Genomic DNA, 25,123 nt, shown 5'->3' with positions numbered 1-25,123 from the left:
TGACTCACTCTTTAAGGTGATAACAACCTTGGGGGCCACCTTGATGACATGAGGTATACATCTCTGCCTTTCTTCTTATTTACTTCTTATTTTGTAGGATTCAGCTGGAACTATCCTAGTTTTTACACAATCTTTGCTGTATATTACCAAGAAAGAATCAAAATATATATATATACTTTTATATATGGCATATCCTGTATTACACATTTACAAGTTCTTAAAAACAAAGGTTGTAAAGAAGACAAAGAGAATGTGCAACAAGAAGATCCAGCAAATAGAAGAGGCGCATGATCATGCCTTTTCAACATCATACCACTTAAATTGCTTCACTTGTGTCAAAACTTGCTTCCTTGACATTAATAAATCCGCAAATATTCAAAAAAAAAAAATCAACTTTTCAAGAAACGCCAGAGCTCAAAGGCAAAATAGGCACAGAGCAAAGTCATTCAGGGTTTGGTCGAAAAATGGAAATGCTTCAACCATGTTTGTTTCTCCCTCATGAATGAAACCACTCTTCAGCGAGTATAACTCAAACTCCCTTAGCTGCAACACTTTCCACTGCTTCTCGAATCTCTTCTTATTCTCTGAGGCAAAAGCCTACTCCAACCTTTCTGATCAGAAAGATCATCATCCACAACTGCTTGTTCAATCATTTCCAGTTACATCCAGGAAAATATTAATAATATATCATACATGTTTACACAAAGAAAAATATTTTAGTAATCATTCTTCTCTTCACGTTCCAGAACAGAGTATAAGGCCACATGCAACCTCTATTAATCTTTGACTTTTTGTAGTAAAAAGTCAAGCATATGATCAACTTCTTAGTCCAATCTGAAATTCACAAATTTACAGATGATTTGTTTAATTTACACTAGTGTACGAGAAAAGCAATGATACTTTACTTGGTGTGACCAAAACAGAATCTCTCTTTTTGTCTAGTAAGCGTGAGGCTTAAGAAAGTAATCTGATTCTTTGCCTCTTCCTGTCAAAGTTTCTTACAAAATTGGAAATATAAACAGTAATCAAAAATAAAAATTGTACTTATGAATTAAGAGAGAGAGAGAGAGAGAGAAAAAAAAATGGAAAGTGAACTTAGCTTCTTGATTTCTGTTCTGATCATATGTGCAGACATTTCAGCTGGAGTTCTTGGGATAGAAGCTGAGATTGACCAGAGGAAGGTTCTATAGTCTTTATAACAAGAGTACAAGGAGTTTATATTACATTTCCAAATTAATATTTTCTTGTCTTTGATGTTTCTCCTTTGAATAAACAGCAGCAACATCATCCTAACCACCAACAACATGGATGTCGAAGAAACCCAAGCTCTGGAGCTTTTGCTGAGGGAGTAGCTGCAATAGTGCTTCTGTCTATCGTCCATATCACAGCCAATGTGCTTGGAGGCTACGCTTACAGTCGCTCTAAGCAAGATATCAAGAGAGCAACGGCCAACAAGATACTGGCAGTGGCTTTCCTTGTGTTCTCCTGGTAAACTGCAAAAGATGGAACTCAAACACACAATTCTGAATTTTCAAATAACTCGCTATTTTTCTTAGGATCTTTTTTGCTGTGAGCTACTCGACGCTGATGGTAGGAACACTAGCCAACTCGAGATCAAATAGATACTGCAGCTTGAGGAGTCGTTGGCTCTTCCTAATTGGAGGCATATTTTGTCTAGGACATGGACTGGTGACTTCAGCATTTTATGTTTCAGCCCTTGCTGCTAGTAAAGAAGACAAAGAGAATGTGCAACAAGAAGATCCAGCAAATAGAAGAGGCGCATGATCATGCCTTTTCAACACAATTATGTTTTGTGAGTGTATAAAATTAACATAATAGCACTTAAATTGCTTCACTTGTGTCAAAATTTGCTTCCTTGACATTAATAAATCCGCAAATATTCAAAAATGAACTTTTCAAGAAATGTCAGAGTTCAAGGCAAAAGAGGCCGAGAGCCAAATCTTTAAGGGTTTGGTCGAAAAATCAAAATGTTTCAGCCATCTTTCTTATTACCTCATGAATGAAACCACTCTTCAGCGAGTAGAACTCAAGCTCCCTTAGCTGCAACACTTCCCACTGCTTCTCAAATATCTTCTTATTCTCTGAGGCAAAAGCCTATTCCAACATTTCTGAGCGGAAAGATCATCCACACCAAAACGCTCTAGTGATTTAATGAGAACAGACTTCACAAACTCATCTAGTTCTACGAGGCTCGATGTTTCTCCTTTATTAGTAGTCACCACCTCGTCTTTACAATTTCTACCATTAGGAGAAGATGTAACTAGCTTTCGGCTCTTCTTGGACTTACCACTAAATTTGACAGCTTAATCCAAACTTACTCCATACAAACTTGGACAAGTCAAAGGCCTTGCGATCATAAGGTTTGAAGAATGTCACCTCCTCTCCATTCTTCACTTTACCAAGATTGTTTTCAAACTTTTTTCTCAAACCCCTAAGCTTCTCCATGTGTTGGTTTTACTAACATCAAAGCTAATAATTTTTCTTCACCAACTGATAAAACCAGTCTTATCAGCTGGTGAATAAGTCTATTAGCTTCGATGCTAGTAAAATTAGTCATGGAGAAGCTTAGGGGTTTGAAGAAAAGGTTTGTGAACAAACTTGGTAAGGAAAGAGAGGAGTTTACATTCTTGAACTTGCCATTAGATTTCACAACTGAATCCAAAGCCACCCCATCAGCTCCCCTAAACAAACTTGGACAAGTCAAAGGCCATGCCATCATGAGGTTTCAGGGAAAAGTCTGATAACAATCCATCCCAGATCTGAAGTTGAAAACTTGCTGCTTCTCCATGGCAGCAAGAGCAGTCTCTTGTTTCTTCAAGCCTGGATATCTAGAGAACACAGCATCATCTTCTTCTTCTTCTTCTTCTTCTTCAAACAAAGAGTTCCCTCCGAGTGAAGTCGTCTCCACATCGTCACCTTCGTCGCTTGAAGATGCATTTGGAGGACCATCCAACGGATTGAAACGTCTCCCGCACATGAACATATATAGGGTTGTATTAGGATTGTCTTGGGACTGAGATCTATGTTACACCACTCTTCCTCACGTTATTATATAGTCCGTATTTACTAATCTGATTTTAATAACATTTTTCCTGAATTTATTTGAACGTTCCATTTCATTTTTCACTACCGTTACGATTTCCTTCCTTTAAAACAGAAAACTACTAAACTACCCACTTTTAGATATTCGTATAAAAATAGATCCGGGTTGCGTATGTAATTTCAGTACAGTGTGACGGTTGATATCACGGAATAAAGAAAATCACTTAATTTGAAACAGCCGCGGATAATTAATAAATATCTTCATTATCTATTAATATATTTATATAAATCGTTCAAAAACAATGGGCCACACTCTCATGACTCAGCCTTAGTTTGTTATCTCCGTCCCATCAATTGAGTAGATAAACACTGAAACACCGAATCATGTTATCTCTTTTACAGAGAGATAAATAAGAAGCCAAGTTTAGTAAATAGAGATTAAAAGAAAGCTCCAACAGATGGAAGATCAAGAACTGCAGAAGAATTCAAGAGTTGTTAAAGTCGATTCTCCTGAGTCATGGAACTTTTATGTGAGGCAAGCCAAGAATCAGGCTTGTCCTGTAAGTCTCTCATCCTCCTTATCTCTTTCTTTTCCAGGAGATATTTCTCTCAACACATGAACCACCACCGCCAAAATTGTGTTACTCTTAAGATATGAACTACTTGTTGAGGGTAGTTAAATGAATGGCTCTGGCTTGTTTGTTCATTACTTACCAACAGAGGTTGTTGCTTTATGGTATTTACAGATTGTGGCTCATTTCACAGCATCTTGGTGTATTCCTTCTGTGTTTATGAACTCGTTCTTTGAAGATCTTGCCTCTAGCTATAAGGATGCTCTGTTTCTTATAGTTGATGTTGATGAAGTCAAGGTAAAAATACTTATCTGTCTCTAGTTTTTGGGTCTTAACCATAAAGAATGGAAGAATATTCAAAGAAACTTAATCTCTTGAAGTGTTGTGAAATTGAACAATAGCTAGATTGGTGATCATTGATGGGTTCTTTTATTATATACCATGTTGGACTGGTCAGGAAGTGGCGAGACGGCTAAAGGTAAAGGCTATGCCTACTTTTATGTTCTTGAAGGATGGTAATACGATGGACAAACTGGTGGGCGCAAATCCTGATGAGATCAAGAAAAGGGTCGATGGTTTCGTTCAGTCCTCACGCCTTGTTCATATTGCTTAGAATTATATTGATACATGGTAAGAAATCTCAATCCTAATAAAGTTTGTGTAAAAGTGTATTTTAGTTTGTGTAAAGTGTACTTATAGCTTGTGTACAGTGTATTTGTAGCCTGTGTAACTTGTATTTTTACTCTCTTAGTTTGTGACCTTCTTTTTTTTTTTAGTTTGTGACGTTAGTATAAGGTTTGTGTAAAAATTGTTTGTGTAATGTGTATATAATCCAGGAGAAATAAAATGCAGAAAAAGTCAATTAAAAATTATTACAGCAACAATTTTCCACTTAATACTTTGATTGAAAACAAAGAATGATTTTAAGCCCAAGGGCTAGTGGAACACTCCCAAGGAAGCTCAGGGAATCTCTCACGGATATGTATTTTAAAGATATAATTTAAAATTTTAAAAAATATTTTAAAGATATAATTTTAAATTTTGTTAATCAATTATAGAAAGACTGTAAAATTTAATTGGTTAAATAATTTTCAATAAAATTAAAGTTAAACTTAAAACTTCAAAATTTTATGTAAATTAAACTAAAATATTCATTTTAAAACATCTGTCTATATTGAAACGAATGGAATAATTTCTTATACCACTAAACAAAGTAGCAATTATTAAAGTTGTAAGAGAAAGCCCCATAAGGATTAATTAAATAATAGAAAAAATTAACAGTAAACTCAACATTTAAAATTAATGTAAACTGTTTTGCCATGATCGAACTTAATATCCCCTGATTCCTTAAAACACCGACCAGTTTATTCATTAAGTTGAGAATTGAGATTAGTCACTGAACTATTTTTGATGAGCTGAAATGGTTATTATGAGCATTATGGAAATAACAAGAGGACCTCTTGCGCCATCAAGTGGAATTGTTTATGTGAAAGCAAAAAGAAGAACAAAACATTATTCAATTCTTGTGAATTTCTTACTTTCTTGTGAATCATCAATTCTTTATTTAAATCTCATCTCTATAGGAACAAACAACTATTTTTCATAAAACAATAAACTATCCAATTAAAATGATCTGCCATCAATATGAAACAGTACAACATCTGCACATTTGAAATTGTCTAGTGACATGTAGATATTTACTTCTTCTTCTTCTTTTTTGACTGATTTGATGATTTTGAGTTTGGCTAGTTGTTTGTTTCCGGTTTTAATGGTAGTGGGTAAGCGTTGATTTTGATTTATATTGCTTGTTTTCAGGAGAAGTCTCCCTCCCCTTCTCTCTCCGCGTCGCAGCAGGAGATCATGCCTGAAAAAAAACCTAAATCGTGGGGTTTAATAGATTGGGATCAACGCTCATGGGCTGGCTTTATGAGCTCACTCTCCAGGTCTTATAATGAGACCATATCCAACAAGACCAGCGAAAAAGGGAAACGAGATCTGTCTTGTCTGGACATAGTCGGGCTTTGCAACGAGCAATCCACTATAGATCTATCTTCAGATTAAGAAGTCTATAGAAGATAGCTTGGCTTGTCTGGACATAGCCTGGCTTTGCATCGAGCAATCCACTATAGATCTGTCTTCAGGTTGCAAGGCAAGAAGTTGACGGGCCAAAGCTGAGGAACAACAAGTAAGTGATGTAACACATTAATTAAATAATAGAGAAAATTAACAGTAAACTCAACATTTAAAATTACTGTAAACTGTTTTGCCATGATCGAACTTAATATCCCCTAATTCTCTACTTAAAGATTTAAAACACCGACCAGTTTATTCATTAAGTTGAAAATTGAGATTAGTCACTGAACTATTTTTTTATGAGCTGAAAAAGGTATTATAGGCATTATGAAAATAACAAGAGAACAGGGAGAATCATTGGACCTCTTGCCATCAAGTGGAATTGTTTATGTGAAAGCAAAAGTAAGAACAAAACATAATTCAATTCTTGTGAATTTCTTACTTTCTTGTGAATCATCAATTCTTTGTTTAAATCTCATCTCTATAGGAACAAACATTTATTTTTTTCATAAAACAATAAACTAGCCAATTAAAATGATCTGCCATCAATATGAAACAGTAGAACATCTGTACATTTGAAATTGGTCCAGTGACATGTAGATATTTACTTCTTCTTTTTTTTTTGATTTTGAGTTTGAGTAGTTGTTTGTTTCCAGTTTTAATGGTAGTGGTTAAGCATTGATTTTGATTTATATTGCTTGTTTTCAGGAGAAGTTTTCCTCCCCTTCTCTCTCCGCGTCGTCTCCCTCTTCAACTCAGCAGGAGATCATCTTCTCAGTCCCCACCACCACCGCCTCAAAAGTGATGGACTTTCTTGAGTATGGACAAGAGTTGTCTGTTAATGTGACTGATGTCACAACTAGAGGGTATGAGGTAATATCTCTCTTCATGATTTCCCTTTCTCACTGATTTTCTCTCTGATTACATTTCGTTCTCTTTCTCTTTGTGTTGTTTGTAGGTCTGTTTCGGACCTTTGAGAGGATTTCTCCCTTACAACCAACTTGTACATGCTAGTAAATTTGGTTCATTTCAAGCATGGGCTAAACCCGACCTTAAGGACCCATCTCGACACCAGAAGAAGTCCTTTGTCCACAGTTTTGTTGGATATACTCTATCTGTGCGTGTGTTGACTGCTGATAAGTCAACTGGCATTCTCATCTTGACCATGAAGCCAGTGGAGGTAATTAACTTAGAGAACTATTTTTTCTTTTAGGTAATCAGTTTTTTACTTTCTTTTTGACAACATAAGATGGAAAATTAAAATATTAAAAAGACAATTATAAATTGGATTAAGCTTATAATTTGAAGTATAGTTTGGTTATGGACCACATTAACTTGAGAACTATTTTCTCTTTTAGGTAATCAGTTTTTTACTTTCTTTTTGACAACATAAGATGAAAAATTAAAATATTAAAAAGACAATTATAAATTGGATTAAACTTATAATTTGAAGTATAGTTTGGTTATGGGCCACATTAAGACAACATAAAATTTTGCAGCCTAACTATTATTATACGTAAGCCTTAAATATAGAAGATGATAGTATTATTTGTTTGCAACCGTTACTTTGTATATGATGAAAGTTAGGTTAACGTGATATATATCATTGACCACTACTAAAGGTCATTATTAATATTTTCTTAAACTACGAAAAACAATTAGGCAGATGCCAAAACTTTTTCTTAATCTTCAATATAAATTTCATAATTTAAGTTCTAAGAAATTATGTTGCAAGAAAAAATATTTGATATATAAGTTCATTTGGTAATAACAAAACAACTTAATTTGTGTATTATTCTTTATATAAATTTTTTATAGGCGAAGAATGTCCGAGAACCGAACAATATTCTTTTTTTTTTCTTTTATTAACAAAATTATTTTAAATAGCTGCATCTCTTTGTTTTTTTTTATCAAAGCGTCTCTTAACTATTAATAAAAAATCATAACTTTTAAAAAAAATTATTACTTTCCGATTTATAGCAAAATCATACAATACTTAGGCCATAATATATAGCGAACTTTGATTTAAATTTTTGTCCAAGTAATACGGACTAAGAGTATATTTTACACTTTAAAAAATATATTATGTTGGATCAAAATATAAATCAATTTTGAGCCATTTAAAAAATGTCATTTAATGACAAAATTTATCATGTTATCCCTTATATATTAATTGAGAAACATTACAACATTGTTTTGTAGTCACGTGTCACCATGAGAATAAAATTCAGAATTCTTAGAAAAATAGGTTGGTCCATCTTAATTTATATTATATTTTTTATTATACTAACTATCAAATTGATAAATAGTGTATAAAAAAATATTCTCACAGTTTTCTTAAATAAAAACTACAAAATTACCTAATATGATTAACGCATATGTAACCATTAATGATTATGAACAATAAAGATTTAATAACAATTTTCGTATTCTTCTTCATTTTTGTCTAATTTTATATTATTAAAAGAAATTTAACAATCACATTAAATATATAATAAAAAATTTATATTTTTTTCGTATATGTTATATTTTGAACTTTTAAAACGACTATAAATTATTAGAAATTTTAAAATCTCACTTTGAAAATTTTGTGATCAATGGGTTAATTTGTTTAGTTATAACAAGATACAATTGATCATAAAATTGTATTAATATGTATTTTTATATAATAAATATTCAAATTAAATAATATAAATATTCAGCTAACCACTTAAAGCAAGAAAATGCCTGGATCAATTTAGTCGTCTAGTTGAAACCCTTCAAAACTATGTGGAAGACTAAGGTCAAAGTAATTTGATTTTGGAAACAATACTAAGCTGTTGGTTCTAAAACCATTAAAATGGTTCTCAATGATATTAAAGTAAAATATTAAAAAAATTGTATAACCTCTTTTGTAATAAAAATTCACTTGATGACCACATTAAGGTTTTTATAGGTATAAACATGGTGATAAAATTTTTAATGCCAAATCGATCAGGCTCATCATAAATTCAAAATAGATTTCACTCCACAATTACAATTACAAATCCACGGTCCAACATATAGATGATTATATAAAGAAAACATAATTGTATGCATATTAAAAAAAATTCAAACACATATACATATTTAATTTGTTAATACTATATATTTTTAATTTTTATTATATAAACTCACCATGCGCAAAGCATAGGTATTATCCTAGTATACATTTATGTTTGGATTAATATATTTTTTACTAACAATTGAATTTTGGACTTTCTAACGGACATCTATTCTTTTTAATTAATACTCACTTTTGTTTCATTATAAGTGTCATTTGAAACTTTTGCACACAGATTAAGAAAATTATTTAATTTTGCATGTTTTTCATACAAAAATGTTATTAACGATACACATTTCAACCGATAGAAAAATAAACTGCAGAATAAAGTTAATAAATTCTGCATCGAAATGCTAAAACGGACGGAGTATAAACTTAAATTTACAACTTTTTATTAAACGTTTCTCAATTAAATATACATGGAATATCCTTTGCAACAGCATTAGTAGAATCCGCTAGAAACCTAGGGCAGTCGCCATGGACGAATCCGCAATCAAAGTAATTATTCTTCGATCGCTTTCTGTTTCTCGAATTAGTTGTTTCTTCATAGCTGATTAGATCTTATTTACTTTAGGGTGTGGAAGGTCTGGAATTGAACGGTAGTGATGCAGCGATTCGAAAAAGCAGGTTCGTTTCTTTTTTTTTGTTTGTATATCTAAATTAATTAATATCCTTTTGCAATAATATAGCAGCATTAGAAGGATTGCGGTTGAGGGATACGATAGCTCCTCTCGTAAGAATGTTGTTGAAGAGGGCCTGAGAAAACACTTCGCATCACGTGGAATAAAGCTAATACATGCTTCTGCTCACGAACTCGACTACCGTGGTACTATTCTCTGCAGATTCGCGTTAATCTATGTTAACGAAGAAGATGGAGAAAAGGCGTTGAAGCTTGATGGAAGTGACATGGGAGCAATGGCGGAGCCAAACGAAAGTTTTACCAGAGGCAGTTAAAATTTATCTTCAATTTATAGGGGGTAGTAGAAAAAAAATCACAACTAAAATCATATAATTCTCAAATAAACAATGGAAAAGTAATTATTTCAGTATTTCATAGGGGGCAGCTGCCTCCCTTACTCCTACCTCCCTCCGCCACTGCATGGGAGGACGTATTTTACGAGTTACGGCTTACCCTTTTGACAGCAATCGCCTTGAGCATTTCTTGGCTCCTACCAAAGAACAAGACAAATACCTACAGCGCACGTAAATTGATTTTTTTTTTTTTCCTTTCTTATTTATTAACGAAGAATTGTATCCCTGTTTGTTCTTGTCCTATCGATAACATAATATGATGTCCTGCTATTTTAGGTTGCATGTTACAGGATTTGGTACGTGGGGTTTTCCCTCGATCCGGTTGCTTTGTTTTCGGGGACGGGTGTTGTGTTGTTTATCTCCATGGAGATGCTATTGGAAAGGCTCTGAAACTTAGCGGAGGTTCTGTGGGAGGCTTTAAAATTGTAGTTCATGAGGTCCTCCCAATAAAAAAGGTGGGCGGCGGTGGCGTATCTAACGCACGTACGTTACCTTCTTCATTCTTTTCCTTTTTTTTTGAGAAAACAAAGTGTAAAACCGTTCATTCATTCGTATCTTTGTTTGTTTGTTTCAGGTGGGTTGGCTATGGCTGAGAAAGATGAAGCAGCTAGGTTGGCTATGGCTGAGAAAGATAAAGCAATTCTATGTGAGGGCAATCAGAAGACGATCATGACTACGGACTAGAAACCTCTCTCTCTCTCTCTCTCAAATGCTGTCTCGTGTTATTTACTTGTCTTGCAATGCCGCCACCTTCTTTTCTCTTTTCTGGATGTTGAATGTTATGTTTTGTCTGGATTTTGAATATGTTTTTATGCGTCTGTGTTGTTTTTTTATGATAAAACTCTGTAATAACACTGACAAACTTGGTTGTAATCAAGTTTTTAGTAACTTAAAAAGACTTAAGGTTTTTTGGTAAACATGTTAAGAGCGACTTAGACTTAAGGTTAATAAATCTACGTTCCACAAAATGAAATATTTATCCAAGTCCTCGGCTCCCTAGATCATGGTTTGGTTTGGTTTTCCAGCTTAATTATCAATTCTCTTTCTCTGCTTCCAAATCTATGTAGCTCTTTTTGGTAAACGCAGCTGCCAACATTTTAGTTGCACTTCCACAATTCGTGCTTTTTCGTTTGTAATGCATTTGAAGCGTTCTAAAGTCTTTGAGAGGTTTTGCTCTTGGATGGTCTATGTTGTTCTTACAACCTTCTTCGCAAAACACATTAGCACTCTAGGCTAGCACGTGCTTTCGGAATTGCCATGTTGATCTTTTACTTTGAGGCCGGGCAGGGGAAAACGACTTTAGGTGCACTTGGTGTGTGAGAACTCGGCACTTATAGATTCCCAATGTTTGACATCTTCAGGCAAATTGTTAATTGAAACATTATACCCTTTTCTATTAATGGCACAAACCAAAATCAATCTCCAAATCCCCTTTAAAATGAACATTTGAAAATCCCGCCGCCGACACATTTGAATATCATAAAAATATCGCAAATTATATTCCTTAATTTAATATATTTTTTGAAACGTTTTTTTTTTTGTAAGATGCTTATTCCCAGCAAAACATGATCCTGTCCTTGAATCTTGATTATTACAAGAAAGAAGAAACCAATGGGTCTGTTTTGTTTCTTTATCATAAATTTTTAATAATACTCATTTTCGTTTCTTTTTTTTTTGAACTGAAATATTCATTTTCTTTCTGACTCTAATGTAATTGTCCTTTTCAAATTTAAATATATGAACATGATTCTAACCACCGGACTGTCAAAAAGTTGACGACAAGAAGATTTTAATTAATTCACACTTGAAGTCTTGCAGATAAGAGCGAGTTATGCTAAAAGTAAATAATATACATATTCTATTGTGTACTTTTTTACATAGAAAAATTGGAAATGATGAAATCAGTGTGCTTTAAATTTAATCTTCTAATGTTTTTAATAGGTAAATACAACTAAAAAGAAGAATTACGATGATTGGATAACAAAAAGCATAGTAGATTGATCTAAAATAACTAATACCACTTGTTATTTTTTATTGTACATTAATGATTCTACTTATTGTGTAAGTTTGTAACAATACAGTTTGGTCGTTACAATACATTTGTTCGTCAAGTATTATGTAACAGTGTAGTCACTTCAGACTTGGAAATCAATCTGGCTGAAAGATTTGAGCAATCAGCTTAACCAATAAGATAAGTGAGCTAAATTCGCTGATTGACATCATTGTAGTTGTCATTTGCTTCGAGTTTCAGTATTTAAAACGTGGTCATTGTTTTGGTTTAATTTATTCAATAAAGTACTCGATGACGTGATAGCGTGGGACCAACAGAAGATGGCAAGGACTTCTTGGGAGAAAATGTCAAAACCTAAAGCTATTGGAGGGCTAGGATTCAGAGATTTCCAAGCATGGAATGATGCCTTCTTGGGCAAATTAGCGTGGAGACTGCACAACAATCCAGACTTACTGCTATCAAAAGTATTATTTGGGAAATATTGCCACTCGGAAAGCTTTATGGAGGTCACGCAGAAGTTAGCCAGTTCCCATGGTTGGCGCGGAGCACTTATAGGCAGGGATCTTCTGAAAGAGAACATGGGATGGGTGATTGGAAACGGCTCCTCCATTCGAATTTGGGATGATGCATGGCTCAGCCTCACATCCAAGTTAAGACCAACAGGACCAGCAACTGAGGCGTCCATAAATCTCACGGTGGCAGACCTGTTCCAAGACAACTCTAGAGACTGGGACGATGGCAAAATTAGAAGCTTGCTCCCGCAATGGGAGGTTGTCATCAAGAGTATCAAACCGAGCCGGTCGGGCGCTGCGGATAAACAGATATGGCTGAGCACACCAAATGGTGAGTACACGACCAAGTCAGGCTACCATACTGCCATTAAAATGAGAACAGAGGACCTTGAAGTAAATGAAGAAGAACCAGCCCTGAACTGGTTCAAGGGTGTTTGGAATTTACACATCTCACCGAAAATCAAAATGTTTATGTGGAAGCTTTTCCAAAAGGCGATACCGGTGGGAGAGATACTGGTTGCAAGGCATATTACCACTGATGGTAGATGCAAGAGGTGTGGCACACTGGAATCTATATATCATCTTTTCTTGCAATGTCCATTTGCAAGGAAAATCTGGAGAGCAGCTCCCTTTGTTTCGACATTTGAAAATAGCGGATTGATAGATTTAAAAAGTGTGTGGTCAAACCTCTGTGAAAAGAACTATGTCCCCCCTACAGGACTTGTCTCCGGCCAATTAGCTCCTTGGATCTTGTGGCATATCTGGTGTGCTAGAAACCAACTGATCTTTGAAGGTAAAACGATTACTGAGGAAGAAGCTCTTACCAAAGCTATTACAGCGGCAAAAGAATGGACAAGCAGCCAAGAACAGAGACCCCCACCTCCACGTAAGATCCCGCCACGACCCCAAACAATGACGAACTGCGACGTCCTCAACTCTGATGCGGCGTGGAGAGCACCTAACCACACGGCCGGACTCGGCTAGACGATTAAAACTCATGAAGGATCTTCTGACTTCACTCTGCCGGCTCGCTTCGTTGGATCTGCTTTGATTGCAGAGGGTCTAGCGTTGAGAGAAGGAATGACAAGCTGCAGAGATATGGGACTCATGAAGGTGCGATGTGAATCAGACTCAGCCCAACTGATTAAGGCGATCAACTCAGGAACGTTTCATCCGGAACTTTACAGAATTATTTCTGATATCTGTAGTTTATCTTGTTCTTTTGATGAAATCTCTTTCTCTTGGATCTCAAGGGAAAAAAACAAAGCAGTTGATAAGTTTGCAAAACTCGGTCTGGTTGGGGAGGAGGCCATTGTGGCTGACACCTAACTTTTGATTTGCATTAATATAAGTCTGTATTTCAAAAAAAAAAAAAAAAAAAAAAGTCGTTTATTCTGTCGGAAAAGCCTAAAGTAGATTTTCAATTTTGTATGTTAACGAGAAGTTTTTTTTTTTTTTTTTTTTTGCTTAAATGTTAACGAGAAGTTGCCAATATATACATATATTTTTAGTTAAGATATGATAATATCAAATCAGTAAATCTTATATTCTGATGGATTTCGTAATGTAAATCACTATCGTTACATAAAACTTAGCTATTAGTTTTGTAAAAGTATTTATAGTTCTAGTGATCATGAAAGATGAAAAATGGGCGATGATGGATAAGCTTAGCTGCCGTCGACAAACGTTGGATGTGTTAAGCGTCGGTGGACGGTGGTATCAAGTTTCAAATTATACTATTATACTGTCCACGTATTGTTTTACTTATTTTTTTGTAAATTACGTAATGTTTTACTTTCTAGAAAGTTAAGTTTTAGGTGTGGAGTTTTTGACTTGTGATAAAAAATTGTTGAAACATTGACTTAATTCGTCACTAGAAATAATGTTTTCAAGATTTTATGTTAGGTTTTCTGCTGTGTTTGAAGATTGATGGGAAACTTTTATTTTTTTTCAATATATCGGTACGTACGTAGTAATACTTTTCCCAAAGTATAATTAACAAAAATATTATGGAATATAATATTTACCAGTATAAATTTTACACCGACGCCATTTGGTTGGGTGGTTTTAACAAGATAAGATAAAAGAAAAGTATTTTAGTCATATATAGTATAAAAGTTGTTGGATATGATGATTTTCTTAGTGGAATGAATCCTTACATTTTATTTCTACCACCAAATTGAAGCTATCCAATACAAGGTCCTGAGTGTAGGCTAGTGAATTATTGGCTTATGTCCCCTATTAAGAAAATTTTACATATATATACAAATTTGTAAAAAAAAAAATTATATAAACCTTTTACTAAAATATCTATACCTCAAAATCTGACCGGTTTTCGAAATATATATATTGTCTAGCAACTTTGAGTCATACTGTTCGTTTTCTTTTTTAAAAAGAGATAATCATAAAGGTTTAGTTTTTTTGTGAATACTTTATAGTGTATTAGGTGCAATGATAATGAATTAGCATGTGCAAATAAGAAAAGGAAATCAAAACCCTCATCTCATGTACTCCACTCACTAGCATATTCTATAAATTAGCATGATTCACGGTAGTGGAAGACCAACACAAACAACCATTTTACCACTAAAACCAAAGGGGCAATGTCCAATTCAAATCAACCACTTCTTTCCAAACCAAAGTCTCTTAACCACAAGAGTCTATGCCTCGTCCTCTCCTTTGCAGCCATTCTTGGCTTTGCAACTTTCTTCACAACCCAACTAATCTTCAGTAACACCACCACTGATGATTCCTTATTAACCCCAAGCCAGATCTGCCATGGAGCTCACGACCAAGACTCATGCCAAACTCTCTTGTCCGAATTCACGACGTTGTCGCTCTCAAAGCCCAAACGTCTTGACCTATTGCACGTGTTCTTGAAGAACTCAGTATGGCAACTCGAGAGCACGACAAACATGGTGAACGAGGCTAGAACCCGCTCTAACGAGGTGAGAGACGAGGCCCACTTTGCGGACTGTAAAGAGATGATGGACGTATCAAAGGATCGAATGGTGAGTTCGATGGAGGAACTCCGAGGAGGGAACCTTAATCTTGAGTCTTACTCAAACGTTCACACTTGGCTGAGCAGTGTGCTTACAAACTATATGACATGTTTAGACAGCATAAGTGATGTCTCCATCGACTCTAAACATAGAGTCCAGCCAAAGCTTGAAGATTTGGTTTCTAGAGCTAGAGTGGCTCTATCCATCTTTGTCTCCGTATCGCCTTCAAAAGACTACCTAGAGATGATCCTTCCCATTCACTTCCCGTCTTGGCTAAATTCTCTCGACAGGAAGCTTTTAGAATCTGCTCCCAAGGTAATTAAAAGTTGAAATTTCACAACCTAAACAATTTATGTGGCCAATTGCAACTTTGTACTCTCTTAATTAGTTATTTCAAATATATGTTTAAAGATTTTCGCACACTTAAAAAAAATAAAAATGCAATACCAAGTATAACATCACCTTACTAAGAGCATGATTACTAGTGACTAATTACTAAATTTCTCAAAACTCATAATAATGATAATCTATTTATTTAGTTGTTTTTATTTATTTTTAAATCTTTCAACTATCTATATGGTGACATATATCTCCAAAGTACTAGTTGGTGGTCTCTCATACTAGAGACTCACTTTCTCTTATTTTTAGTTATTTGTTTTATTTTAATATTTGAATGACTCTATGATAGCTCATTAATGCATATCTTAAGATCTTGCATTGTAACTGAATTTAATTTGTAAGCATAATTTTTTTTTACAGTAAGCATAAATTAGGGAAATAAATAGTAAATTTACATAGAAAACTGAAAACATTTAAGACAAAAAAAAAACTAAAACATACATGCATTTTCATGAAAGGGAGGGATCGTAAATCTTTGTTTTTGAAAGAAACAACAAATTTCGGTTGAAATGTAAAATGTTTATAGAACTTAACATACTATATACTAAGACTTAGACCCTTTATTAGACACTTGAAGTGAAGGCAAACGTGGTGGTGGCAAAAGACGGCACCGGAAAGTACAAAACAGTAAACGAGGCGGTGCTGGCAGCACCAGAGAATAGCAATTCAAGATATGTTATATACGTGAAGAAAGGAGTTTACAAAGAAACTATTGACATCGGAAAGAAGAAGAAGAACTTAATGCTTGTTGGCGATGGCAAAGACGTAACGATCATAACCGGTAGTTTAAATGTTGTTGACGGATCCACCACCTTTAGATCAGCAACAGTAGGTAATATATTTGTTTTCATAATATACTATATGTTCTTATATAGTCTAATATTTTGAAGCATTCATGTGTCAAATCATTACCATTTTGTAACCACATAACTTACAAAACCGATTTGAAATATATGCAGCGGCTAATGGCGATGGGTTTATGGCACAAGACATATGGTTCCAGAACACGGCCGGACCAGCAAAGCATCAGGCAGTGGCTCTCCGCGTGAGTGCTGACCAATCGGTCATAAACCGTTGCCGCATAGATGCCTATCAAGACACGCTCTACACTCACACCCTGCGACAATTCTACCGCGACAGCTTCATAACCGGTACAGTAGACTTTATATTCGGAAACTCAGCGGTCGTATTTCAAAACTGCGACATCGTGGCGCGGAAGCCTGGTGCCGGGCAAAAGAACATGCTGACGGCTCAGGGACGTGAGGATCCTAACCAGAACACAGCTATCTCGTTCCAAAAATGTAGATTAACGGCTAGCTCTGATCTTGCTCCGGTAAAAGGATCTGTGAAGACGTTCCTTGGAAGGCCATGGAAGTTGTACTCAAGGACAGTGATCATGCAGTCTTTCATAGACAACCACATTGATCCGGCTGGTTGGTTCCCATGGGATGGTGATTTTGCGCTCTCGACATTGTACTACGGAGAGTATGCGAATAATGGGCCTGGAGCGGATACGAGTAAGAGAGTGAAGTGGAAGGGGTTTAAAGTTATTAGAGACTCAAAAGAGGCCGATAAGTTTACTGTTGCGAAGCTTATCCAAGGAGGATTGTGGCTGAAGCCCACTGGAGTTACTTTCCAAGAGGGGCTTTGAGTTGATGTCTTATTCTCATAACTTATGTTGTGTTTTACGCGTTATGCTCTGTTTGAGTTTGATGTCTTTCTCTGTTATCCCTGGACGTAAACCAGCGACATGTTATGTTTCATAAAGTTATGATTAATAATAAAAAAAATCTAGTGATCTGGTATAGTGGTATGTTATGATCACGAGATTTCTGCAGTATTCAGCTTCCAAATGTGCGTATACATACATCTAAATAATTAAATTGGTGTGTAAGCACATTGGTCAGTTAGAACTTTTGTGTTTTTGTTTTAGCTCTGCACCCACAAACAACACGCAGTGACTATGTTTGTAACGTTGCATATAATAGTAATTTTTTGACGGTGAGGAAAGCTTATGAGAGTTAACATCAGACATAGTAAAATCAATAAAGCTGTCTCACATGTGACCAAAACTCTTGCTTCAACGGTTCATATTCACTTAACATAGAATACTTTAATATGTATCAAATCAGACTACATAACTAGTTTATGTCATTTACTCATATAGTAGAATTCAAGGGCTCATCATGAAAGTTATTATTAGTAAACAACAAAACAAAATACTGATTCCACATTTAAGTAAACATTAATCAGTCAGCTAATTCTTAATTTGACGAAATTAACAATTGGGTTTTCTTTTGCTAAATCACTAATAATTCGTATTTTAATTTCAATTCTTAGAATGAATAAATATCAAACAGGGATGCTATGCTTAACTTAGCTTATGGACAGTCTCTACGGCCAACTTAACCAGGGACGTAAATACCCATCTCATGGAGCTAACGAATAGCCACAATTCAAGGGTATTTCCGTAATTAAACAAAAAACCCATACTTTCCCTCCCTCACCTCCTTCCTTACCCTATAAAAGCCCCTCTGCTTCCTCCGTCTCTTCCATCTTCTTCACAAGAAACAAAAACGGCTCTTCTCTCTCTCTTTCTATCAAAACCCAATCTTCAACAAAAGCTTCTTCCTTTAGCTTTCTCCCTCAAAACCCACCTCGTGATCATCTCCTAAACAGGTTAATTTTCCCCAGAAACATGATTTCTTTGATTAAACCGGTTTCATCCTCCTTAACCTCAATCGCCGCCGTGAGACGAACTGTTTCTCCAAAGCTCCGGTTTTCTCCCTTACCCATCATCAGAAACTTCCAGAACTCCCCTCTCCGCGTCTCATCTCCCCACAATATCTCGACTATCTCTCTGTCCGCGGCGGAGAAGCAGAGGCGTGATGGTTTTAGGGTTGGAGCTTACGAGGCGGACCGGTCTAAGCCGATTGAGATCGGCGTGGAAGCTCCCGGCGAACAGTCAGGGCAGAAGCTTAAGATTGGGATCTACTTCGCGACTTGGTGGGCGCTGAACGTTGTGTTCAATATCTACAACAAGAAGGTTCTGAACGCGTTTCCTTACCCGTGGCTGACCTCGACGCTTTCTCTTGCTTGTGGTTCGTTGATGATGCTCGTCTCTTGGGTCACTAGAGTCGCTGAAGCTCCTAAGACCGATCTCGATTTCTGGAAAACTCTGTTCCCGGTAAAGACTCTAGCTTTCATTACTGTTTTTGGTCATGTTTGAAATATAGGCTAGCTAGTCGTAATTATGAAGATTATTACGGGGTGGGTCTAATCGTTAACAAATCTATTAATTAATTTTATATATTTTGCATTAATGTTAAATATTTTAGTTTTTAGATTTAATTAGTTCAAATTGTTTTTAGACAAATTCAGATTGATTTAAATGGATTTAACTGTTTTTAATCGATTTAGAATGGTTTAAATCGATTTGATTCGCATAAATCGGCTTTAAAAAAAAATCATTTTGGTTATAACCGATTTACCGCCTAAACAACACCTAGAGACCTTAATTTGTTTTATATATTAAAACTATAAAACTCTGGAACTTGGAAGCTGAATCCTCAGGATTTTCTTGATTAAGTGTGTAATTACTGATGGAACAATGACGCTGGCTTTGGATTGTTTAGGTGGCGGTGGCGCATACGATAGGACATGTAGCAGCGACGGTGAGTATGTCAAAAGTTGCAGTGTCCTTCACACACATCATCAAGAGTGGTGAGCCAGCCTTTAGCGTCCTTGTCTCTAGGCTCTTCTTAGGAGAAACATTCCCTCTACCTGTTTACCTTTCTCTCTTACCAATCATTGGAGGATGTGCTCTCGCTGCTGTCACCGAGCTCAACTTCAATATGATCGGTATTTAGAGACATCCTCTTGTAGTTCAATAAGGTGTTTGAGTCACATCTGATGCAAGATGAAGATGTAATGTTGTTTCTTGGTTTCTCTTTGTGCAGGGTTTATGGGGGCCATGATATCGAATTTGGCGTTTGTGTTTCGCAACATATTCTCAAAGAAAGGGATGAAGGGGAAGTCAGTGAGTGGGATGAACTACTACGCTTGTTTATCTATGATGTCTCTTCTCCTCGTCACTCCTTTCGCCATTGCCGTGGAAGGGCCTCAAATGTGGGCTGCTGGTTGGCAAAACGCTGTCTCTGAGATAGGACCAAACTTTGTCTGGTAATTTATTATGATTCCATTGATCTATAGAGCCAAGAAAATAAGTTTTATCTGGTTTTTGATTTTAAATGTTTGCATTCAGGTGGGTAGTGGCACAGAGTGTGTTCTACCATTTGTATAATCAAGTCTCATACATGTCCCTCGACCAGATTACTCCCTTGACGTTTAGCGTTGGAAACACAATGAAGCGAATCTCAGTCATTGTGGCCTCCATCATCATCTTCCACACCCCGATTAGACCTGTCAATGGTCTAGGTGCTGCCATTGCGATTCTTGGAACGTTCATCTATTCTCAGGTAAAACAAAACAAAACAGAGAACTTCTTGCACAATTAGGCAGAGTACTTTCTTTCTTAAATGATCATATGCTTGCTTGGTGAGTGTATTTTGTTGCTCGGAGACAAAGAGTAAGAGAAGAAAAATAAATGCACAAAGATGATACCCTTTCGTGTGTTACATTAGACTGAACCTTTATTGATCACTAATCAAGATTATCGCTCAAACTAATAGTCCAATGATCATGAACTTAAAGCTCTTTGATTCTTGTGAGTGTTTCGGTTATTGATGTTCATTTTTTTGTTTTAAATATTTGAACAGGCAAAGCAGTGAGGGGTGTTTGATGCACCAAATACTGAAAGCAGAGGACTAAAGAAGATTCCTGTGAAGATCTCATGAGAGTTAATGTTATGAGCATATAAAGAGTTGGAAGATGAACGGCTTAAAATCTTGGCCTAGTGCTATGAAATGTACAATTTTAATTTAGCTTTGTCCAGAAAGATCCAAGAATCAACTGATTGAACTACCACTCCATTGTATAATCTTAAGTTAATACAAGGCCCAATAAATATATCAGTATGTGTTTCCTTTCATCTTGTTCATTTCCTTTGTTATAACTTTTCCTTTGTTATAACTTATAACTTATAACTAGTGGTCAATCAAGAAGACAGCTTACATCATTGCCTATTTATAAGCAGATCTCATATCCTCATGTGAACTTGTGGCATAATTATGAACATAGGCATAGTCATTAAGAATGTGTTCTTCACATGAATTGGTTTTCTCAAGATGAATCATTGTAAATTTGGAAAACATATCGAATGCCACGTACCTGCGGACGACAAACATTAGTTTTGATATACGTGTAAACTATAAGCAGTCTAAAAAGAGATGTGTATATATTAGAAAGACGTAGAGCTATGCTATCTTTGAGAAATGAGGTGAAAAAAAGAATAGGTTAAAATTAATTGACCCAATAAAGGCATTAACACTTGGCCAACTAACTTCCACCAATCTCTATTTAATTATACGGAGAGTAATAAATACTCAGAGGCTTACTGTCTAGGTACTAACACAGGGCAGGTCCTGTAATACGGATTAAAAGATTTTACTTATGTTGGAATATGGTAGAAGTTTTGAACATTTGTTGGAGTAACATATTAAATTGTGAGCATTCGATTCGTAGTTAATAATAGAATTAATCTTGCAACTAATTTCTCCCCCACCCCCACCCCCTTTTAATTTGTGTGAAAATGCCAGAGCGGATAAAACAGTGTATCTATATAATTTGTAACTTCGAAAATCCTTCTTTGCAATTAATTCTCTTCGTTAAATACACATTTAAATATATCAACAAACGTTTTCCGGCTCCTCAAATTAGCTAAACCCAAAAAACTAAACAACAAAATTTTAACGAATAAAGTCAAGGTCGAGGTTTGCAAATTGATATACTTATATGATAAAGATTTATGCATCCCCCTAATTAATGCTGGCAAACAAAAATAGAGATGACTAGTCCTCTATGGACATATATACCTTAAAAATATATCACTATAGATAAATAACACTGTTTTACTGCTAATATTTATATGACAACCCGCCCCGTGGGACCCAGGCTGACAGCGCTGCAGCGCACCGACCCCAACCCCTCCATTATGGGAACTACCTGCCCCATAATTAGGTTGTTGGTGAGATTCGAACCCCCGACCTCACCCTTTAACAGCCTTCCCACAAGACAAGCTGTCACCAATTGATCTGCAGTTCAATTGGTGACAGCTTGTCTTGTGGGAAGGCTGTTAAAGGGTGAGGTCGGGGGTTCGAATCTCACCAACAACCTAATTATGGGGCAGGTCGTTCCCATAATGGAGGGGTTGGGGTCGGTGCGCTGCAGCGCTGTCAGCCTGGGTCCCACGGGGCGGGTTGTCATATAAATATTAGCAGTAAAACAGTGTTATTTATCTATAGTGATATATTTTTAAGGTATATATGTCCATAGAGGACTAGTCATCTCTATTTTTGTTTGCCAGCATTAATTAGGGGGATGCATAAATCTTTATCATATAAGTATATCTTATTTATTAATTAGGTTAAAGGCGTAAAGCTAGTTATAAACTTGATGAATTTACCAATTATATAGAATAGGAAGTAAATGCACGTTGATCAAAAAAAAAAAAAAAAAAAGGAAGTAAATGCACAAAGATGGTTGGTGAGACCAACTACTCCTAAGGTTCATGTGGCATATGGCATCACTTCATCACACATAGATATGTATACTTTCTCTATAAAAAGAGCCCTAGTTTACTCTCTATTCAATCAAACACCTTCCCTAAACTACTCCATCTATCATTCTTATTCACTTATCTCCATCACTCTCTCTCAGATAATAAACAAATATGGATCTTACTGATGTTATCATTTTCTTGTTTGCTCTCTATTTTCTCAACCTATGGTGGCGCCGCTACTCCTCCTCCCGAAGCAGCCAATGTCGCATGAACATCCCGCCGGGACCAAAAGGTTTGCCACTAGTCGGAAACCTACTCCAAGTCATATTCCAAGGTCGACATTTCGTCTTCATAATGCGTGACTTACGTAAAAAGTACGGTCCAATATTCACCATGCAAATGGGACAACGTACGATGATTATTGTCACGGACGAGAAACTCATCCACGAAGCTCTAGTCCAACGCGGCCCTACGTTCGCTTCCCGCCCACCGGACTCGCCGATCCGCCTCATTTTTAGCGTCGGAAAATGCGCTATCAACTCGGCTGAGTACGGATCTTTGTGGCGGACTCTGAGGAGGAACTTTGTGACAGAGCTTGTGACCCCGACGAGAGTTAAGCAGTGCTCGTGGATAAGGACGTGGGCTATGGAAAATCATATGAAGAGGATTCAAACGGATAGTGTTGAGAAAGGTTTCGTCGAGGTTATGAGTCAGTGTAGGCTAACGATCTGTAGCATCTTGATATGTCTTTGTTTCGGAGCCAAGATCAGCGAGCAAAAGATCAAGAACATAGAGAATGTTCTTAAGGACGTCATGCTTATAACTTCTCCGAAGTTACCAGACTTTTTACCGGTTTTCACTCCGTTATTTCGGCGTCAGGTTAGAGAAGCGAGAGAGCTAAGGAAGACGCAGCTCGAGTGTCTCGTGCCATTGATAAAAAACCGTCGTGCCTTTGTTGACGCTAAGGAGAGTGCTAACGAAGAGATGGTGAGTCCCATTGGTGCAGCTTATGTGGATTCTTTGTTTAGTTTGAAGGCGGTGGAGAGATGCGGTGAGCTAAGAGATGAAGAGATAGTGACTTTGTGTTCGGAGATTGTCTCGGCCGGTACGGACACAAGTGCAACTACGCTTGAATGGGCGTTACTTCATCTAGTGACCGACCAAAACATTCAAGAAAAGCTGTACGAGGAAGTTGTTGGAGTTGTTGGCGAAAACGGCGTCGTTGAAGAGGACGACGTGGCGAAGATGCCTTACTTGGAGGCAATAGTGAAAGAGACTCTCCGTAGACATCCTCCGGGACATTTTCTTCTCTCTCACGCCGCCGTGAAAGATACGGAGCTTGGCGGGTATGATATTCCGGCAGGGGCTTATGTGGAGTTTTACACTGCTTGGGTTACAGAGAACCCGGAGATATGGTCGGATCCGGGTAAGTTTCGACCCGAGAGGTTTTTAGCCGGTGGAGATGGTGTTAATGCTGACTGGACCGGGACACGTGGTGTAACAATGTTGCCTTTTGGTGCGGGTCGTCGGATCTGTCCGGCTTGGTCATTGGGGATTCTACACATTAACTTGATGCTTGCTAGGATGGTCCATTCGTTTAAATGGATCCCGCTTCCGGATTCTCCACCCGACCCAACCGAGACTTACGCGTTTACCGTCGTGATGAAGAATTCTCTCAAAGCTCGGATCCAGTCAAGGACTTGATGGATACATTCGAGCTGGAACGGGTCAGGTTTGTGATATGTTATGCTTTTGTATTAATAGTGTGGTTTGTTGCTATCATTTTCAATATATATTCCAAAGATGCTTTTGTGTCTGATGATGTTAAACCATATATTATCATATGCATTTCGGTTGGTTCATGTGTTTGTACTTGTGTAACAGTATTAATATGAAAATTTAATGCTATTACATTGTATTAAATATGTGGATTAGGATTTTGGAATGGCGTTTTTGCTTTTATTATTAAAAGCATTGTAGATATGTAATGTGTGTATAGTCTAGTCAAAAGAGAATTAATATTTAGATTCTTTTTTCAACTAAATTCAACTATAAATTTTTCTTTAGGTACCAAAAAGAAATTGGTAAGCTGACGCAGACCTATCAAATGTGAATGAAATTGTCAGTCGTGTGAGCTGGTCAATTAAATTCCACCCAAATTTGTTGGGGCTACCAGTAGTACGGTGAATAACATTAACTTCGATGAAAGAACATATATCATTTCTTTGGGGAGGGGGAGCATATAAAAACATAGAATATACTTTTAAAACCCATCATAACACTCTTATAAACAGAAACGGTCATAATACTTACTTAGATACGGTACTTAACTAAGATATAAATGGATCAATATGGCGAAAGTATGTATATAAAATAAAACGATGAAAGTTATAGTGAATGGTCTCATCACTATCAAAACTTTATGTGTCGGCTCACTTAGTGAACGAACGGACACATTATCGTTCTTACCCTAGATAAATTTTCTAACCTTCCAAGCCTGACACTGGGCCATCCATGCATTAAATTTAGGGCAAACTAGATTAGGAAGATTTTACTTCTTTTTTTAACGAGCTTCTTTTTACGTATGTATGAATGGCACTTGTCAGTTAGACGTTTTTGACACATTTATTCCCTGTCGTATGAGAGATTTCATTCATAAGTTTAGTTTTTTCTATATGGTTCTGTATTAAGAATAATT

The 25,123-nt window shown here is 36.3% G+C and overlaps 7 protein-coding genes across 9 annotated transcripts; all 7 read left to right on the top strand.

Annotated features, from left to right (window-relative positions):
• Nucleotides 1-1,045: 1,045 nt before the first annotated feature.
• Nucleotides 1,046-1,891, top strand: LOC106310735. Of its 2 annotated transcripts, none has more exons than XM_013747956.1 (3): nucleotides 1,046-1,181; nucleotides 1,280-1,488; nucleotides 1,557-1,891. In XM_013747956.1, the coding sequence occupies exons 1-3, from the start codon at nucleotides 1,083-1,085 to the stop codon at nucleotides 1,783-1,785; spliced, it is 537 nt and encodes a 178-aa protein (XP_013603410.1). In that variant the 5' UTR covers nucleotides 1,046-1,082; the 3' UTR covers nucleotides 1,786-1,891. The 2 variants fall into 2 exon arrangements, with proteins under 2 accessions (XP_013603410.1, XP_013603408.1); XM_013747954.1 differs by having other exon boundaries at nucleotides 1,277-1,488.
• Nucleotides 1,892-3,384: 1,493 nt separating this feature from the next.
• Nucleotides 3,385-4,516, top strand: LOC106310041 (thioredoxin-like protein CXXS1). The gene is made up of 3 exons (XM_013747232.1): nucleotides 3,385-3,623; nucleotides 3,810-3,932; nucleotides 4,093-4,516. Exons 1-3 carry the CDS (start codon nucleotides 3,522-3,524, stop codon nucleotides 4,246-4,248), a joined length of 381 nt encoding a protein of 126 aa, XP_013602686.1. The 5' UTR covers nucleotides 3,385-3,521; the 3' UTR covers nucleotides 4,249-4,516.
• A 4,726-nt stretch (nucleotides 4,517-9,242) lies between these two features.
• On the top strand, nucleotides 9,243-9,839 carry LOC106311084. Of its 2 annotated transcripts, none has more exons than XM_013748319.1 (3): nucleotides 9,243-9,288; nucleotides 9,365-9,417; nucleotides 9,483-9,839. In XM_013748319.1, exons 1-3 carry the CDS (start codon nucleotides 9,268-9,270, stop codon nucleotides 9,742-9,744), a joined length of 336 nt encoding a protein of 111 aa, XP_013603773.1. In that variant the 5' UTR covers nucleotides 9,243-9,267; the 3' UTR covers nucleotides 9,745-9,839. The 2 variants fall into 2 exon arrangements, with proteins under 2 accessions (XP_013603773.1, XP_013603772.1); XM_013748318.1 differs by having other exon boundaries at nucleotides 9,480-9,839.
• On the top strand, nucleotides 9,835-10,626 carry LOC106311085. The gene is made up of 3 exons (XM_013748320.1): nucleotides 9,835-9,993; nucleotides 10,099-10,305; nucleotides 10,397-10,626. Exons 2-3 carry the CDS (start codon nucleotides 10,104-10,106, stop codon nucleotides 10,504-10,506), a joined length of 312 nt encoding a protein of 103 aa, XP_013603774.1. The 5' UTR covers nucleotides 9,835-9,993; nucleotides 10,099-10,103; the 3' UTR covers nucleotides 10,507-10,626.
• Nucleotides 10,627-14,907: 4,281 nt separating this feature from the next.
• LOC106307360 (pectinesterase/pectinesterase inhibitor 18) lies at nucleotides 14,908-17,551 on the top strand. The gene is made up of 3 exons (XM_013744293.1): nucleotides 14,908-15,662; nucleotides 16,314-16,578; nucleotides 16,706-17,551. The coding sequence occupies exons 1-3, from the start codon at nucleotides 14,949-14,951 to the stop codon at nucleotides 17,395-17,397; spliced, it is 1,671 nt and encodes a 556-aa protein (XP_013599747.1). The 5' UTR covers nucleotides 14,908-14,948; the 3' UTR covers nucleotides 17,398-17,551.
• Nucleotides 17,552-18,312: 761 nt separating this feature from the next.
• Nucleotides 18,313-20,794, top strand: LOC106308267 (glucose-6-phosphate/phosphate translocator 2, chloroplastic-like). Its single transcript, XM_013745416.1, has 5 exons — nucleotides 18,313-18,933; nucleotides 19,382-19,607; nucleotides 19,706-19,928; nucleotides 20,011-20,224; nucleotides 20,525-20,794. Exons 1-5 carry the CDS (start codon nucleotides 18,445-18,447, stop codon nucleotides 20,534-20,536), a joined length of 1,164 nt encoding a protein of 387 aa, XP_013600870.1. The 5' UTR covers nucleotides 18,313-18,444; the 3' UTR covers nucleotides 20,537-20,794.
• Nucleotides 20,795-22,500: 1,706 nt separating this feature from the next.
• Nucleotides 22,501-24,348, top strand: LOC106307830 (cytochrome P450 77A3). The gene has a single exon (XM_013744895.1). It carries the CDS (start codon nucleotides 22,597-22,599, stop codon nucleotides 24,127-24,129), a length of 1,533 nt encoding a protein of 510 aa, XP_013600349.1. The 5' UTR covers nucleotides 22,501-22,596; the 3' UTR covers nucleotides 24,130-24,348.
• Nucleotides 24,349-25,123: the final 775 nt, after the last annotated feature.

This window comes from Brassica oleracea, chromosome C8, assembly GCF_000695525.1.
Source record: "Brassica oleracea var. oleracea cultivar TO1000 chromosome C8, BOL, whole genome shotgun sequence".
Lineage (NCBI taxonomy): Eukaryota > Viridiplantae > Streptophyta > Magnoliopsida > Brassicales > Brassicaceae > Brassica > Brassica oleracea.
This window is presented reverse-complemented; position numbering and strand designations above follow the sequence as displayed.